The following is a 17,834-nucleotide window of genomic DNA, read 5'->3' on the forward strand; positions in this document are numbered from 1 at the left end:
AGACCCGTTTAACCTGTTTAGACCTGTTTAACCCGTTTAACCTGTTTAGACCTGTTTAACCTGCCCAACAGTTAAACGGGTTAAACGGTTTAAACGGGTCAGACATCTAAAATCCGTATCCGACCCAATTAATAAACAGGTTAAACAGGTCGACCTGTTTACGACCCGAACCTGTTTAGGCCAAACCCAAACCTGTTTATGGCGGGTCGAACACGGGTCGGGTTGGCGGGTCGGGTCATATTTTGCCACCCCTAGGCTGATGTGCCTTCTATTATGCTGATGATCCTGATATCTACAAGAGTTATCACCAGTCGATCCGATTTTAGATATCAGTATCTATGTTGGACTTTAAATGTATATAATTTTTTAATTTTCACATCACTACTTGATTTGAGGATATTTTATGTTGTTCATTTTATAATTTGTATCATTTTAAAGCAATTAGATGCATCATCTAGATTAAACTGGGATCATAGAAACATTAAAAAACATCATAAAAACTTTAAGAAAACATCAGAACAATACAAATTAGACTTAAATTTATTGAAAAAGTTTAAAAAGAATGATTACCAATTAATTTTTTTTGAAAACTCCAAAAAAAATAATACCCATACCGGTTCGTTATGGTACCAAACCGGTATCGAATCCGTACCGGGCGACAACCGTTATGGGTCCCGGTACTGGTTCGACGGACTTTGCATATCAGGTTTTTAGTCTTATACTGGATTCTATTATACGCAGCCACAGGTAGCCTATGATCCATATGGATACAGATTTGGATATGGTATGTCTGAGACATTGTCTTCTGGTGGTTACTACCCTACGCTGCCTGGAGCATCTTACGGGTCGGATTTTGTTGCCAGCATATTCGAATGGGCCCCTCCACAGCCGTATTATCAGGAACACGTCTCAGAGTTAGAGCTTTAGCGAGATATCTGAGAGTACTTATAACCTAAAGCGCGTTTCTTATGGGATGAACTTGACTACAATGCCTCTTGGTTAGAAAGGTGAGCTAATATGCTTCTTGACTATATTAATGTTCCGAATATTTACAAGAAGCATCGTCACTCAATGAGATTTTAGATATCGGTATGTATGCTGTACTTTAAATATATATAATTGATTGTATTATTTTATATTTTTTACCTCATTAGTTGATTTTAGGATATTTCATGTTGCTTCTTGTAGCATGCAACATCTCACTAATCATTTTATGTTTAGTATCACTTTAAAATAACAAGATGCATCATTTAGATTAAACCGGGATCATAGAAATATCAAAAAATATCAAAAATATTAAATTATACTTAAAATCATTGCAAAAGTTGAAAAAAATTGATTACCAATTAATCAAACTAGAAAAGCTTAAAACAAAATTTGGGCATGCCGGTTCGGAATTGGCACGCTCAAGTGTACCATATGTCGGTATGGTACCGAACCGGTACCGTACTAACTCATCCACCGATCGGTATGGGTTCCGGTACTGGTTTGGTGAACCTTGCCAAAACTCATTGAGACCTTATGCTTTGATGTGTAGGGAAAAGATACACAGGTTCATTTTGATTGTGCTTTAATATGTTTCGAGCACTTAATGACATTGTAAATGGAAATTTCAAAACTGACTATAAGCTTTGAAACTATAGGATAAGTTTTTATCCTTGGGTAATAAAATGTAATTACGATTAAATGTAAGATTGTGGCCATGTATGATTGAACCCTTTTACTGAACTACATATTCAAGGTGATCTGCAAATCCAACAACTTATGCAATATTATAGAGTTAAAACTAATAGCTCCGTAGATGTTTTAAAACCTAAATAGTTATCTGAAATTATTTTTTTATTTTTCCTTGTTTTTCTGGTATAGCAGATGGCAGCTTGTATATTGCGACTCCTATTGACCCTATTTTCATCCTCTTGCCAGTTTTTGAGGCTGCCCGTATGACGGTAAATGCAATACAAACTTAGAGATCTTTAGCCAAAGTGAAAAATTATGGTGTTTCTTATGCTCTGTTGTAGGTATGCCTACTAATTGATCATTAATGAGAAACTAAACTAGGCTTTATCTTGTCTTTGAGATTTTATTCTTTACATGAATATCTTTTGCATATGATTCATAATGCTTCTATTTGCTTTAGTATGCATAATATGTTAGGTTACTAATGTAAAAACATAATCAAGCAACCGTATATGTTTTTCTTCTCAGTTAAAATTTAAATTGAAGTAATGAAATGGATTCTTATTAACAAATTCATTATTACATTCCTTACACGCAAGGTGTATTGTGTATTGTGCTAGCTGTAAGTACAAGGAGAAGGCTGGCCCCATATGATCAAATGCCATTAAAGATAGTGTCAATATTCTCTTTTCCTTATTTTCTTTACCTTGCATTCCTTTCTTTGACTAGTAAAACTAACTTGTTTATGGTGGATTTTGCATTAAAGTTTCATTTTGACTTTAAAAGTCAAAGGTCATTTTTTTGGTTCGCAGGAAAAGAAGGGGGGAGAGTGTGGTTAATGGAAAAACAAAAAATGCTTCTTGTTTGGTTGGAGTTTTAAAAGGAGAAAGATGGAAAAGTAGTATTCCCATGGGAATATGATTCCCATGTTTTATGAAAAAGAAAAATCCATGAGGGACATGGGAAAACTACTTTCTCATTTGTTAGAAATTGAGGTCCTTTTTTGTTTTCCAAAAGTACCTTTAAGCCATTAAAATTCTTGGGTAAGGTTTTTTTTCTTTATTAAGAGTATAATAGGTATCTTTGTTGCCCAAGGTGACAACCCAAGAGGGGGGGTGAATTGGATTTTCTAAAAATTATGTTCCCTAATTTTTACTTTGAATAGAATGCAGTGGAATAATAAGATGTTATTTACTTAAGCTCTAGGCAATTACAAGTAAAGCAGTGGAAAATTAAGCTAGAGCAATTATACTATGGCTTTAGGGTGCAATTGATCTAAAATTAATTTTTAGTTGTATGATCAATTTTAATCTATGTGTATGGTAAGAATGGAGTGGAAGCTAAGCAAATTCTAAACAATCACTTATAACTCTATAGAAAACAAAGCTAGAGATATTACACAATCAAGCATGAATGTAAGGCATGAAATATAAGAGATAAGGCATCACAAACACAAAGATGTATAGTGGTTCGGTGCACCCCAGCACCTACATCCACTCCCCAAGATCTTTTGGGAATTTCACTATAATCCCTCAGATTACAGTCGGTTGTTTTACAAGCTCACAACCCAACTTGTTGTTTTGCGAGATCACAACGAACTCGGTCGGTTTTCACAGGCTCACCGACTAGAACCAACCGATTGTTTTCACGGGCTCACAATCCAACCCAGTTGGTTTTTCCAAAGGCTCACCAACCACAACCTTACAACGATTGTTTTCCGGGTTCACAATCAACCCAGTTGGTTTTCCCAAAGGCTCATCAACCACAACCTTACAAAGTTGGTTTTTCCTTTGGCTCACCAACAAACCTTAACCCCTTGATTCAATCCCTTGATTGAATCAAGTTACAAGATAATAGAGCAAGAGTTTAAATCAAATACAAGCTTCTCAAATAAGCAAATATAGCAAATATAAATAAGTAAAGTAAAGAGATGAAGCCCTTAAACAAATTTGTAGATAGAGGAACTCGGCTTCTTCTTTACTTGACCCTCTTCTGATTTTGCACGAAGTAGAGGATCACCGAGGCAGCACACGGATGGAGAGGAAGCTTTGGGATTCACTTGGATGCTCTTCTTCTCTCTATTTTACTTTGAATGGCCCTTTTGTGCTTATGGGAGATTTTCCTTGTAATCTCTTTGAAATCTCTTTCCTAAATGTTCTCTCCCACTTCCATACCTTCTTCTCTAGCTCTCCTCTTGATTTTATAGCTTTAGAGAGAGTGGAAACAAAAATCTAGCCGTTAGAGACAAAAATAGAGCCGTTGGAATCGAGAAAAAACTAGCCGTTATGCCTCCCAGCGTGCTCGAGTCGACTCGGCTGAAGTAGGAGTCGACTCGGCTGAAACAGGAGTCGATCTGTGAATAGTAGTCTGCCGACACTGTAGCTGGGAGTCGGCTCCGCACTGTAGCGCTGAAGTTGGAGTCGGCTCGAGATCACTGTAGCGCTGAAAATCAACTTTCTGTCTTTTTGTTTGTTCTCAGTCGGAGTCGACTCGTAGAGTGCCGGAGTCGACTCGAGCACTGTTTCTTGAAACTCTAGAGTGCCAGAGTCGACTCTAAACTTTCCGGAGTCGACTCGAGGACTATTTTTTTGAATCTTTCTTTGAATTTGCTCCTCCAACTTAAATCCTTTGAACTTGAAACTTGGGCCATTAAATTGTAGCTTTCTTCTAACTTTTCTTGAGAGCTTTTGAGGCCTTCTTGTATTTTTCCAACTTGCTATGTTCCTTGCAAAATAAATTATCTTTTCTTCTTGCAACACAAACATTAGTAATTATACTTCAAGGTTTTGTGATCATCAAAATCAATCTTTAACTTAATCTTTGGGTCATCAGTCTCCCCCTTTTTGATGATGACAAAACTTGTAGTATGTGCAATATAAAATATATTGTGTTCTAGGACTAATGCATAGCTAAGTTGCATGAAGTAGAAAACATATATATTTAAAACATACTTCATGATAATGCTTTAGATTTAATCAGCGTAACACAATCAACATATTTCAATTTAAGCTGATTTGTATTCAATTCAAAACATAAAGCATTATGAGCATATACTTAGATATTTCTCCCCCTTTTTGACAACATTAAAAAGGTTGCAAGATAATGAAACATTAAGCACAAAGATAAGAATACTCAAATATTTCTTTTTCTTTTTGTACTCTGATTTGTATGTCAAATTATTGCAAGAATATGAATCATATAACTCAAGGCAATAATGTTAGAAAAAGATAAATAGCATAGATCAGAGCCATTTTGGATAATTTCAGAGCAAATTATGATGAGAGCACATCTAATGTGATTCCAAGGATAGTTTTCAACTCAAGTGTAGATGGAATCTTTCTTAAGTTAAATCAAGAAGTACCACAAATGATATTCAAGGAAAGCACGAATGGAAATCTAACCTCTCTTCAATAATAAGTATGAAAGCTTGTTCATTTAAGATCTTTTGCCCAATATATTAAGTATTTTATCCACATGAGAGCAATTTAATTAATTTTCAGAGTATAAGATCAAAACTTATATACTTGAAAAACATATCATCATGTTGGATCATTAATTCTTAATGACTTCAAAGTTCTTTTATGATAATAAGAGCATTGGGGCACAAATACCAAAATATGGATCCATGCAATTTTTGATACATCTTAGAGCATACATAAAATTCAAAGCTTTGAAGGTTCTATTAAAGCTCTTTTAAAGACTTTATTCCTTTAGAGAGAAACACATTTTAATATAAAAATAAATTGGCACAGGATTGAAACTCTAAAGAGCAAGCCAATAAGAACTCATTAGTGAATTCCAAAATAGATTTTCTAATAGAGACAGATGAATATATTTTTTTAAAAAAAATAATTTTCAAAACAGCTGATTTTCTGATTTTAAAAACTATAAATCTATCATATGTAGCAGCTACTTTTAAAATTGTGTTCACAAGAGATACTCAAGAAAATTCAACATTATTCTCCCCCTTTTTCATTAAGTTAGAGGCTCTTAAGATCAACTGTTTGAATTGCAATTTGGTTCATGATTTATGTATAAGATATATTAACCAAATAACAAGCCTCAAGGTGTATCATAAAGATTTTCAGATTTAAATTTCAGATGATACATATTGGAGAGTATTAGGATCACTTTTCATTTAGTATTCTTTCTCTCTCCTTTAGTTATAGATTAATGCGATTAAGTTCCATAAGATCTCTCCTTCTGAAATTTTCTTTCTCACCCTCAATTGATCATTCCATTTAAGAGTTTAGAATTTGAAGATAATGTTCTATAAAATTGTCAATCTCGAAAATATATTTTCTATAAGTTTCAGCTTATTTTCATAAGACTCAAGGTTTGAGATAAGACAACCTTTATAGAACTCATCTCAAGGTATAAACTTATTATATAATTAAAGCAAGTCTTGCAATATAAGGAGGTTCATCAAAATCAATTTATAACGTATAGAAGATATTTATCAAATGGACGTGATATTTTGCATTTAGATTGAATATCCAAAGCTCCCCCTCAAAAGATGCATTCTTCTTTAATCATTCTTTTCTTTGTTGAATTTCAGATTTTGATGATAAGCATGAATAGAACTGAAATTCTATGATATCAAGAATGTAGAGTGATCTAGAATTATTCAAAATTTATAGCAATCACTCTTTTTTAATCTTTCAAGAGCAAGTTATTCTTTGTCTTAATCTTTGAGAAGATGTAATGAAATATTAGTCACAAAATAATTCTTTTGAAGCTCAATTTCTTTCAAAAGCAATTACATTTTCTTTCTTTTAAGAGTCATTTGAGTGAGTTAAAATATTTCTAGCTTTAGGAGCATTTACTCTACTTTTTTAAAAAATAGCTTTTTCTTTTAATGATAGAAGCATAAGACTAAAACATATAGAAGATCATTCAAGTATATATATTTATAGAATTCAATGATTTTACAGCAATGTATATATATGAAACATAATAATTTTTTAATATCAAAAAAAAATCATATGTTTAGAAACATTTCTTTGCAGTCAAGATTATTGAAAATACATCATTTAGACCAATTTTAGTACACTTTAAGGATAAGAAAAGATATGTTTCGGATGCTTATCGAGACAATCAACCAAAGCGTCAAAATTAATTATATTGAGTTATTCTCCTGAATGACGCGATCATTGAAGCATATAACTAAGGTTACAAAGATGTGACGATATAAGCATTTTTAAGTTAAGTTTAAGCTTTTATACAAAATCAGATTCTGAATTTTCATAAGAATTTCCAAGAAAGCTTTCAAAATTATAATTTGAGATATGTATCTTCTACATTGTAGCTCATCTTAAATCACTAAGATTGAAAACACATATTTCAATAACATTAAAGCACTTTCAGAATCTTTGTATTTAATATTGAGTTTCGATACAAAATGGAAGATATTTTAACAAGTATTAGGACATTATGTATCAAAGTTAGGCAAGTAGAAAGATAGATCAAGATCAATTCATTTTGCCTAAATAGAAATATCCTTCTCTTCTTCTTTTTGTAAATCTATTAACTTTCAAAGATAACCGTGAATGATAAAACTGAAATTTCTTTTTTATATTACTAAAAAAAAACTTTATGTAGTATTTCAAACATTCAAGCATTGGAACACAAGTTAGTTTGAGGCAAGGGTGAAGCAAGGACTTGTGAGCAAAGTTAAAACACATTCCAAGTTATGAATATCAATTTGTTGTTGATAAAACATATTTCAATCAACTTATCCAAGCATAGAGCATTACAAAATATTGAGAACCCATAATTCAAAACATCATGCCACATGTAAAATATATTATGTGTTAAGTCATGCATTATAATATTAAGAACAAGCATGTCAAGGATCAAAATCAATTCTTTTCAAATAAACTTCCCCTATTTAAATATAATCTTCCAATAATTTCATCCTTAAGATGTGTTTCCAAGTGATTAAAACTTGACTTGATTCTTCTTATATACTTTCATTTACTTTGTCAATCATTTCCTCCTTTTTTTTGAATTTCTTTTCTTAACCAATTAACGAACATTTTGATATTGTTTTTCGTTTTTACTTTCTTATGCTCTATACTCTATTTGCTCCCTATCCGGTGGAGTTGGAAGGGGCACGAGGTACTACCACTAGCCTCCCTCTTGTGCCGTCCCTAATATACCCTACACCGAATAGTTGGGTCAAATAGTACCGGGTACTACCACTAGCTTCCCCATTGGCACCATCCCTATGATGAGCAATATAGAAATGTTAAAATGTTTACTTCAAACTCTCCCTGTTTAAGTGTAATTAATTACGGATTTTATCCCTTCCAAAAGAATGCTCACACAAGTCTCACAAATGTGCCGAATATATTATGCTTGTTTTGCTTTTCCTTAAAATTGGAGTATTTGCCTTTACTTAGATTTTACTTCTCTTGAATAATATCCATTTTCTTTTCTTTATCTCTCTCTCTTTTTGTTATTCTCAAGTAAATTACATGAAAGAGCAGAATAAAGAAATAATCTTATGTATCATATAGATGTATATCATGCAAACAACATTTTCATTGTGCTCAAGGATTCATAACTTCTCACAAGTTATTTTAAATCAAAATTTTAAGCATATACTTGTGTATTTCATGGTTATGATATAGGCAAAGAAATATTTTAGTTTGAGCAAACCATAAAACAATTTCTAAAAGCATAAGTCAATTAATGCATATATTGACATGATATCTAAAAATTAATATTTAAAGATTTTAATCATGCCACAATAAGATTTAAGTTATTGACTTTGCTTAGCTAATTTATGAGAGAGGTATCTAAAATTACCGATTCATTCTGCATTCTTCAAATCAAATACCTACTAGATTTCTTATGTATGAACTTTTGGCTGAAGAAGGTCCTCTCTCTTGTTTGCATGTGAATGTTTATTGTATCTTACATGGAGATATCCTTCAAGTTGAAATCTCTCATTTTCTTGCTCAAGGATCCTGCATTATTAACAAAATTCTTTTCTTTCTTGAAGGAAAGTCATTAGTTTCTTCAAGATACAAAACATTCATATAGCATATTTCTTAACTAGGTGACTCAATCATGACAACAATTGAATGTTGAGTCATTTTACTCAAGAGATTGCCTAAATATAAGCAAACAAATGTCACTTGAACTTAAGAGATAGTTTCATTAACCAAGAAGGTTCAAGGACAAGCATGTGAAGCAATAGGAAGATTTATCAAGGTTAAATCAATTTTTTATTTTCAGAATCAATTTAGCTTAGATTTTATTTGCTTAAGATAATTATCAATAAGACATGTTAGCTAAGTTTTAATCAATTTATCTTAAACAGTTGTTTCTATCAAAATTTAGATTATGAATCATTAGAGTTAGATTGAAGTCTTGCACAAGGGCACATAATGAGCATACAATCTGGTCTACTAGCTGTATGATAAAATAATTATTCTATCATGCTTCAATACAGCTTTAAAACAATAGATCTACTTTGCTCATCCTTTTCAAATTCTACAAGATGGGGTCATAGACATACCTTCTTCATGCCAATCTTCTATAAGAGTTTTCTTGTGGACTAACTTTGATCAATGAAGATCCCCTTTCTTGTTTGTCTTAATTTGGAGTTCGAGAGAAAATGTTAATTCATTCATTATACATATTTCAAACTCACCTTGCATGAGCTTAGTAAAATCTTCATATAAATCTTCATTAGTAGAACCAAAAATGATGTCATCAATGTATACTTTGAGCAAATAAGATATCACAAATTCTTCTTTTTGAAGCATAGATTTATCCATTACTTTCTATCAAAAAGGTGACTTAATTTTTTATATCATGCTTTTGATGCTTGTTCCAAATCATATATTGCTTTATCATATTTGTAATGGGTGTTTTCAAATATGGTGGTTATTTAACATATATCTTCTTTAATAAAATAAGCACATAGGAGTCCATTCTACGCATTCATTTGATAGAATATAAAGCTCATAAAGCAAGCAAATGATGGTGATTTTTACTTCTAATCATGCAAGAATTTCATCAAGATCTATTTCATCTTTTCTTGATTTAGTCTTTTAGTAGTCATCATTTTTTCTTCATTAAGTGCATTTCTGAAAAACTCAATTTGGTTCTAATTATTAACATGTTTTCAGATTGTTATATGTAAAAGATTAACCATATACATATATAATTTTATTTTAGTATTTTGATAATAAATCATTAGTCTCATAAAGAATAAAATGAATTGATACTTCTACACCTAGAATCTTTTCATGAATGTTCTATATGCATTGCTTGAGGAATGATATCCAAGGATAGAGATATCTTTATCAGATTTGGCATTATTTTCATAAGAACATATCAAGCATAACGTGTATGACTGAAAAATATGAAAGATATGCAATGATTCATTTTCCATTTTTCAGAAGATCAAAAGGAGTTTTCATCAAGAATAGATCTAATAGAAATCATATGTATGACAAGCAGTGATGATAGCTTTTTTTAAAAATTTAAGTAGATGACTATCATACACAATCGTCTTTTTCATTTCTTCAAGAATTCTATTAATCCTATTTTACTTAAGGTGTCCTTGGTGCTGAAATAATTAATTTCTGTACAAACTTTATCAGGATTTTGGTTTTCAACACTATGCCATGATACTCTTTATCTTCACAGTTTGGAAACCTTTATCATTTGAAACACTTTTACAAGATTTAGCAAATACAGAAAATATTTCAATTTTATTTGCCAAGAACAAATCCAATGTAAGCTTTTGAAAACTTAGTGATGGAAACAACATCTTTAGATTTAGAAATTGATTTTTGTTTGTTTCCTTAGTTAGCATGCATAGCAAACTTTGACCTTTCAGAAGATAATCTAAGTAAGCCAATGGCAAGGTCTTTTGAGATTAAGTACATACTAGCATGAGTTGATTTTATATGCCAAAGATGGTTTCTTTAATCTTGGTATTCATAGTGCATATATTCAAAAGCACACCAAGTACACATTATCATATCTATGATCAATAAACAATAATGCCATGGATAAAAACTCTCAATCAAGCATATAGAGAATTCATAGAGTTATTCTTAATAAATTGATTAATCATTTAGCAACTTATCCAATAGTGAGTAAAGTATACTATAAAATGAAGTGATTTGATTATATTCCCAAAAGTATTTTCTTCTAGTCCTTTTTTCGAGCATATCTAGAGAAAAAAATACTAAAGAAAAAATAATGATGAGATGCAAGGGTTACTGATTTCATTATTATTATTTTTTAATTACTTTTCATAAGTATATTTCAAGTTTCATTTTTTTTGATGTGTGTCTAGAACACCCATTTGTATGAAAGTTCTATTTGTTCCATAGGTATCTTGGCACACCTACATCTACATCCTCATATTTTCATTTTGGGTACCCAAGCTTGCTTGGGTCCTTGAGAGTTAGGACATATGGTTCCTTTTGGAACCCAAATTTGTTTAATTGTAATAACTTTACCACTTGATTTAATTATGTTAGAACGATAGGTAAAGTTGTTATGCCCATTTTTTTCATGTTTGAAATAAGTTATCTTATTTAATGGTTTGCTTGGTGAATTGATAACCTTTTTCTCTAGAGATTTATTGTTAAGTAAAGGAGTCAAGCCAAGTTTTGATTTATCATAAGCAACATATTGGCTTTCAAACATCATTTTTAATCTTTCTGAACTTACAGTGAATTTGTTAATAAAAGATTTTAATTGGTTAATTTCTTTACTTAAGTTTTGATTTTCTTTAATTAAACTCTGATTTTTTTGAATCAATTATTTTAAATTTAACCTTAAGCTTTCATTTTCAGAATTTAGTTTATCTTGTATCTCATCACTAGAATTTCTTTCTTTTAAAATTTTCAGATTTAGTTTCTTAAGATTTTTATTCTTTATAGCTAATTTTCTACATTCACCATACAAATCATGAAAAGCATTTAATAATTCATCATAAGGGAATTCTTCTTGAGAATCATTTGATGTAAAAGTAGATTCAGATTTTACCTTATCTTCTTGTGCCATAAAGCACAAGTTAGTTACCTTTTGTAGTTTTTTGGAGCTGAACTGCCTCGGAGTCGACTCGGATCGTTTTGGAGTCGACTCGGCTGACTTGGTCTGAAAATCTGAGTCTCTGCCTTTCAGACTGTTTTCCTCTAGGAGTCGACTCGGACAAACTGGGAGTCGACTCGGCTGATAAGGGAGATTCTGCAGTTTCACTGTTAGTATGTAATTGAAGCACATGTGAGCTAATCTGAGATTTATCATAAATATTTTCTAAAGTATCCCAGATCTCCTTAGCAGATAAGCATGCAGAAATCTTATTAAATATAGTTTCATGGATAGCACAATATAGTATGTTCATAGCATTATCATTCAATTGTGCTAAGTCTTTTTCATTAACAGTTTGAGAGAGTGTGTGAAGGTCATTTATTATGATATTCCATAAATAATAGTTTTGTGATTGAATAAAAATGCGCATGCGTGCTTTCCAATATGTGTAGTCTATGCCATTAAATAGTGGAGGTCTATCAATTAATTGTCCCTCTTCTAGAAAACTATCTATTTGAGTTGTCATGATCTTTGGCTCTGGATCGTGAGATCAACAATTAACTTTAGAGCACCTGCTCTAATACCACTTGTTGCCCAAGGTGACAACCCAAGAGGGGGGGTGAATTGGGTTTTCTAAAAATTATGTTCCCTAATTTTTACTTTGAATAGAATGCAGCGGAATAATAAGATGTTATTTACTTAAGCTCTAGGCAATTACAAGTAAAGCAGTGGAAAATTAAGCTAGAGCAATTATACCATGGCTTTAGGGTGCAATTGATCTAAAATTAATTTTTAGTTGTATGATCAATTTTAATCTATGTGTATGGTAAGAATGGAGTGGAAGCTAAGCAAATTCTAAACAATCACTTATAACTCTATAGAAAACAAAGCTAGAGATATTACACAATCAAGCATGAATGTAAGGCATGAAATACAAGAGATAAGGCATTACAAACACAAAGATGTATAGTGGTTCGGTGCACCCCAGCACCTACATCCACTCCCCAAGACCTCTTGGGAATTTCACTATAATCCCTTAGATTACAGTCGGTTGTTTTACAAGCTCACAACCCAACTTGTTGTTTTGCGAGATCACAACGAACTCGGTCGGTTTTCACAGGCTCACCGACTAGAACCAACCGATTGTTTTCACGGGCTCACAATCCAACCCAGTTGGTTTTTCCAAAGGCTCACCAACCACAATCTTACAACGATTGTTTTCCGGGTTCACAATCAACCCAGTTGGTTTTTCCAAAGGCTCACCAACCACAACCTTACAAAGTTGGTTTTTCCTTTGGCTCACCAACAAACCTTAACCCCTTGATTCAATCCCTTGATTGAATCAAGTTACAAGATAATAGAGCAAGAGTTTAAATCAAATACAAGCTTCTCAAATAAGCAAATATAGCAAATATAAATAAGTAAAGTAAAGAGATGAAGCCCTCAAACAAATTTGTAGATGGAGGAACTCGGCTTCTTCTTTACTTGACCCTCTTCTGATTTTGCACGAAGTAGAGGATCACCGAGGCAGCACACGGATGGAGAGGAAGCTTTGGGATTCACTTGGATGCTCTTCTTCTCTCTATTTTACTTTGAATGGCCCTTTTGTGCTTATGGGAGATTTTCCTTGTAATCTCTCTGAAATCTCTTCCCTAAATGTTCTCTCCCACTTCCATACCTTCTTCCCTAGCTCTCCTCTTGATTTTATAGCTTTAGAGAGAGTGGAAACAAAAATCTAGCCGTTAGAGACAAAAATAGAGCCGTTGGAATCGAGAAAAAACTAGCCGTTATGCCTCCCAGCGTGCTCGAGTCGACTAGGCTGAAGTAGGAGTCGACTCGGCTGAAACAGGAGTCGATCTGTGAATAGTAGTCTGCCGACACTGTAGCTGGGAGTCGGCTCCGCACTGTAGCGCTGAAGTTGGAGTCGGCTCGAGATCACTGTAGTGCTGAAAATCAACTTTCTGTCTTTTTGTTTGTTCTCAGTCGGAGTCGACTCGTAGAGTGCCGGAGTCGACTCGAGCACTGTTTCTTGAAACTCTAGAGTGCCAGAGTCGACTCTAAACTTTCCGGAGTCGACTCGAGGACTATTTTTTTGAATTTTTCTTTAAATTTGCTCCTCCAACTTAAATCCTTTGAACTTGAAACTTGGGCCATTAAAATTGTAGCTTTCTTCTAACTTTTCTTGAGAGCTTTTGAGGCCTTCTTGTATTTTTCCAACTTGCTATGTTCCTTGCAAAATAAATTATCTTTTCTTCTTGCAACACAAACATTAGTAATTATACTTCAAGGTTTTGTGATCATCAAAATCAATCTTTAACTCAATCTTTGGGTCATCAATCTTATACAACTTTCCTAGGAAATTAGATGCTCAACCAAACATAAGCCACTTTGGAAAGTTCCACTTTTCCATGATCAACCAAATATGCTAAAACAATTTTTTCAGGCATCATATTCTCAGGAATCATCTTTCCAAAAAAATATTTCAGTGAGAAAAAAGTCTTCCCGTGAACCAAACGAGTCCGTAGGGATTCCCAAATATTTTGCCTTGGATCTAAGTACAAGACAATTGATATACAAACAAATGTGTATCATATATTTAAAATATGTATATTAGATATTCAATAAATGTGTATTGGATGGTCACTATATGTGTATCACTCACCTCATACCTAGATCAAGGGGTAAAATCAAGGTTCGCCGTCTCGGTACCAGACCCTGCATCAGTCCCATCCTATTATAATGTCGGTACGTGGTACAGTATGAGACGGCGAGGTATGCCGAGTGTCGGTACGATATGAGACAACGTATTGGCTTGGTACCGGTACGACAAACCTTGGGTAAAATTATCTACGAACCCCAAAATATTTATCATTCTTCCAAAAAATTTAATCAATCTCTTCTTGCAAAATCAATAACTAATTAGATTTTTGTACAAGTTACACATATTGTACAGCTGTGATTTTTACCATGATTGTTCATGCTGATAAATGGTAGCAGGACATTTGTTCTTATGATTGGAAAGGAGGATATATTGAAGATTTTATGAAATGAAATATTGGCAAGTATTAGAAAAGGATGTTGAACTTCTAAAAGAGTGATAAATTGATAGAAAATGACTAATGAGCTTATGCGGTGGTTAGCTTGTTAATTCCTCATTCTGGACTGGATGGTAAGAGGAAGTAGGCTTAACCGTGGTTCTGGGGTTTGGAGAATTATTAAGGTTGTCTAAGAGTTCAGTGATTTCTCTCTTCTAGATGAGGGAAACCCTGCAACTTTCTCTTATAGCTTGCCCTGCCATCTTTTATCAACAAAAGTTTTCCTTTTCTTCTGTATATTCTTAATTTGTCTTTTGGTATCTTGCCATGTTTCCTATTATCAACATATTTTTCCATGCCCTCTTCAATTTTCTGTTTATTTCTTTTCTTTTTTCTTTTTTCCCTTTGCATGATTGCACCTTTGTATAGGCCCGAAAGACATTATTCTGGAGAACTAGGACAGACCTGTGGCAATCTAGTGTCATGTATCTGCAGTTATCTGCTTGTCCTGTAGTGGAATGTTCTTTTTTTTTTTTTGCTTCAGGCTTATAAAGTGCAATCTAGATGTGGAGGTTGGAACTAAGGTACTTCAGTTACGGATTGTCATAAAATGATTGAAATACTTTGCCTCTTTCAATTTAATATTCATGAAGATTAATTTCATTGTATTGGGCTTATCTTTACCACTTGGCTGTAGTTGATTGCTCCAGTCACTAATTTGCAATATATTGAACTTTCTAACTGTTCTTCATACATGTATTTATGACAAAATATATTTTATTATTTAATTCTCATTTTTCAAATACAGAAGGGGAATGATCAAGGAATGTTTAGGCAGTTAGATGAAATCTTATATGTTGATGGTTATCCAGGCTATCAGCACCTGATGTCTGTAGCAGAAGATTCTATGCAGCTAGTTTCTGAAGTGAAAGGTGATTGTCTTGTATCTCTTCTCAGAATATTTATTTTATAGTTTGTCTTACTTTCCTTTTTTATACTACATGTTAGTTCATTAGTGAATTTTAATTTGGTCTTTTGATGCGTTAATTTACTTGAGTAGCTCATTTAGTCCATGAATCTTGGTTGTCTATAATGTGATATATCTGGGAAACATTTATGATTGGAAAGAATAATACTGAATGTTGAGATGGTTATATGAGTTCTATTTTGTGAAATGAAATGTGCTTGTCTGTTCTCAGAATATTTATCTTATTTTTTTACTACTTTCCATTTTACACTAGATGTTAATTCACTAGTGAATTTTAATCTGGTACTTTGATGCATTATTTATTTAAGTGGCTCATTTACTCACTGAACCTTGGTCATCCATAATGTGATATATCTGGGTAACATTTGTGATTGTAAAGGGTAACCCTAGATGTTGAGATTGTTGTATGAGTCTTTTGATTCTTAAACCAGTGAAGACTGTAAATTGTGGTCTGAGCAGTTGTTTCCAGGTTATGGTAAAGCATTTACTGTTTAATTAAATAAAATATTCCCAATAGTATTATTGATATAAAACAATCTTACATTAATTCTTCAATTGAGATTTGTGTTCATGTTTAATTTTTTTTTTCTTCAGTTTCTTTATATTGTTAAGGTCAGCAGTTTTACAGTTTGTAATATGCTTCTAGTTATGATCTGTTCAATAATATACATTCTTTTTGTATGTTTCAATTTGATTATCACTTCTGATGGACTATGATAGTCAAAACTTAGGATTCAAATAAGTTCAATTTTTTGGGTTGTGACTCCAAAGATGCAGAATGTGATTGGAAGAGGCGAGAAGGATGAACTGTATACTACCTTGATCTAATTGTTTCAGATCTTTGTATCTTGCATCAGTTATGCATTCTAGCGTATTAAACTTCTTGGATGTTCTTTGTTGGTCAACCTTAAGTGTCTTGTATAGTTTTCTCAAGACTCGTGTTCCAGGAGTGTCAACTAGGAAAGCACCGTAATCTGTTTATGCTTAGAGAAGGTAGTGATTAGGAGGTCTCATTCATGTTAATCTTCTCGAATACCTGGGAGATTTGATTGATACCTACATTGGGAGGTCAGAATACTAGCAATATCTATTGCTGACTTCTTCCATTTGACATGGGTTTATCTTATGATAAGTTATCATTGTTTTAGAATTTTCATATCTTTTTTAAATTTTATATTGCTATTAAGTGACTTGGTTTGTGATTTTCAGGAATAATTTTCTTCCAGTGCTGTAAAATGATTTTTCATCAAATGTTGCATCGAGTACTCCCAAACCCAAAAGGGATAAAATTGTTAATTATAGTTCGACTTTGTAGAGAGTCTCTTTTTAGCACAGTTGATGCACAAGCAAATGACCTCAAAATATTTTTGGTTTCTATGCATTTACGATGATGTACATTGTGGAGTGATTGATCATAACCCTATTTGATTTTGATGAGCTCAAAGCATCTGAGTATATCTCTTGTTTACTAATGAATTCAATTGAGTGTTTCAGTGAAAATCTTGTCTAAAGTGTTTCTAGACTTGGTTCATAATATTTTGGATAAGTTAAGAAGTCAGTTTGAACCAAAGTCTGAGACTCGAGTCGACTCCGGAGTATTACGAGTCGACTCCAAGCGTATCAGAATCACTGGCACGGGCTCGAGTCGACTCCGGATCATTACGAGTCGACTCCGACTGAGAACAGACAGACGAACAGAAGGGCACAACTTAAAACCTGTCAGCGAGTCGACTCCTGAAGTGCGCGAGTCGACTCCAATGTTTACCGAGTCGACTCTGGAGTAGTATGAGTCGACTCCAAGGAGTTACAGACAGAAAAGTCAGAGAGCGAATTTCGACCCTGAGATTCGAGTCGACTCCTGTGGAACGCGAGTCGACTCCGATGGTTGGTAGGTCGACTCCAAAGAAAGCGAGAGTCGACTCTCAGTGGTTTACAAGGCAAAAGTCAGAGAGCAGTTTTCGGACTCTGAGATTCGAGTCGACTCCCGCAATGCGCGAGTCGACTCCGAGACAGCGCGACCCCAAAAAGACAGAAGACCGATTTACTGTCTCTGAGAGCCGAGTCGA

The 17,834-nt window shown here is 33.2% G+C and overlaps 1 protein-coding gene across 1 annotated transcript in view; it reads left to right on the forward strand.

Annotated features, from left to right (window-relative positions):
* The window catches only part of LOC103696538 (ribonuclease H2 subunit B), a 95,233-nt gene that overhangs the window by 17,317 nt on the left and 60,082 nt on the right, over positions 1-17,834 (forward strand). Inside the window, exons 5-6 of the mRNA XM_039133888.1 lie at positions 1,870-1,946; positions 15,589-15,712. Of these exons, the coding sequence (XP_038989816.1) occupies positions 1,870-1,946; positions 15,589-15,712 (201 nt within the window). The remainder of the gene's footprint in view (positions 1-1,869; positions 1,947-15,588; positions 15,713-17,834) is intronic.

The sequence above is a fragment of the Phoenix dactylifera genome, chromosome 14 (genome assembly GCF_009389715.1).
Source record: "Phoenix dactylifera cultivar Barhee BC4 chromosome 14, palm_55x_up_171113_PBpolish2nd_filt_p, whole genome shotgun sequence".
Taxonomy (NCBI): domain Eukaryota; kingdom Viridiplantae; phylum Streptophyta; class Magnoliopsida; order Arecales; family Arecaceae; genus Phoenix; species Phoenix dactylifera.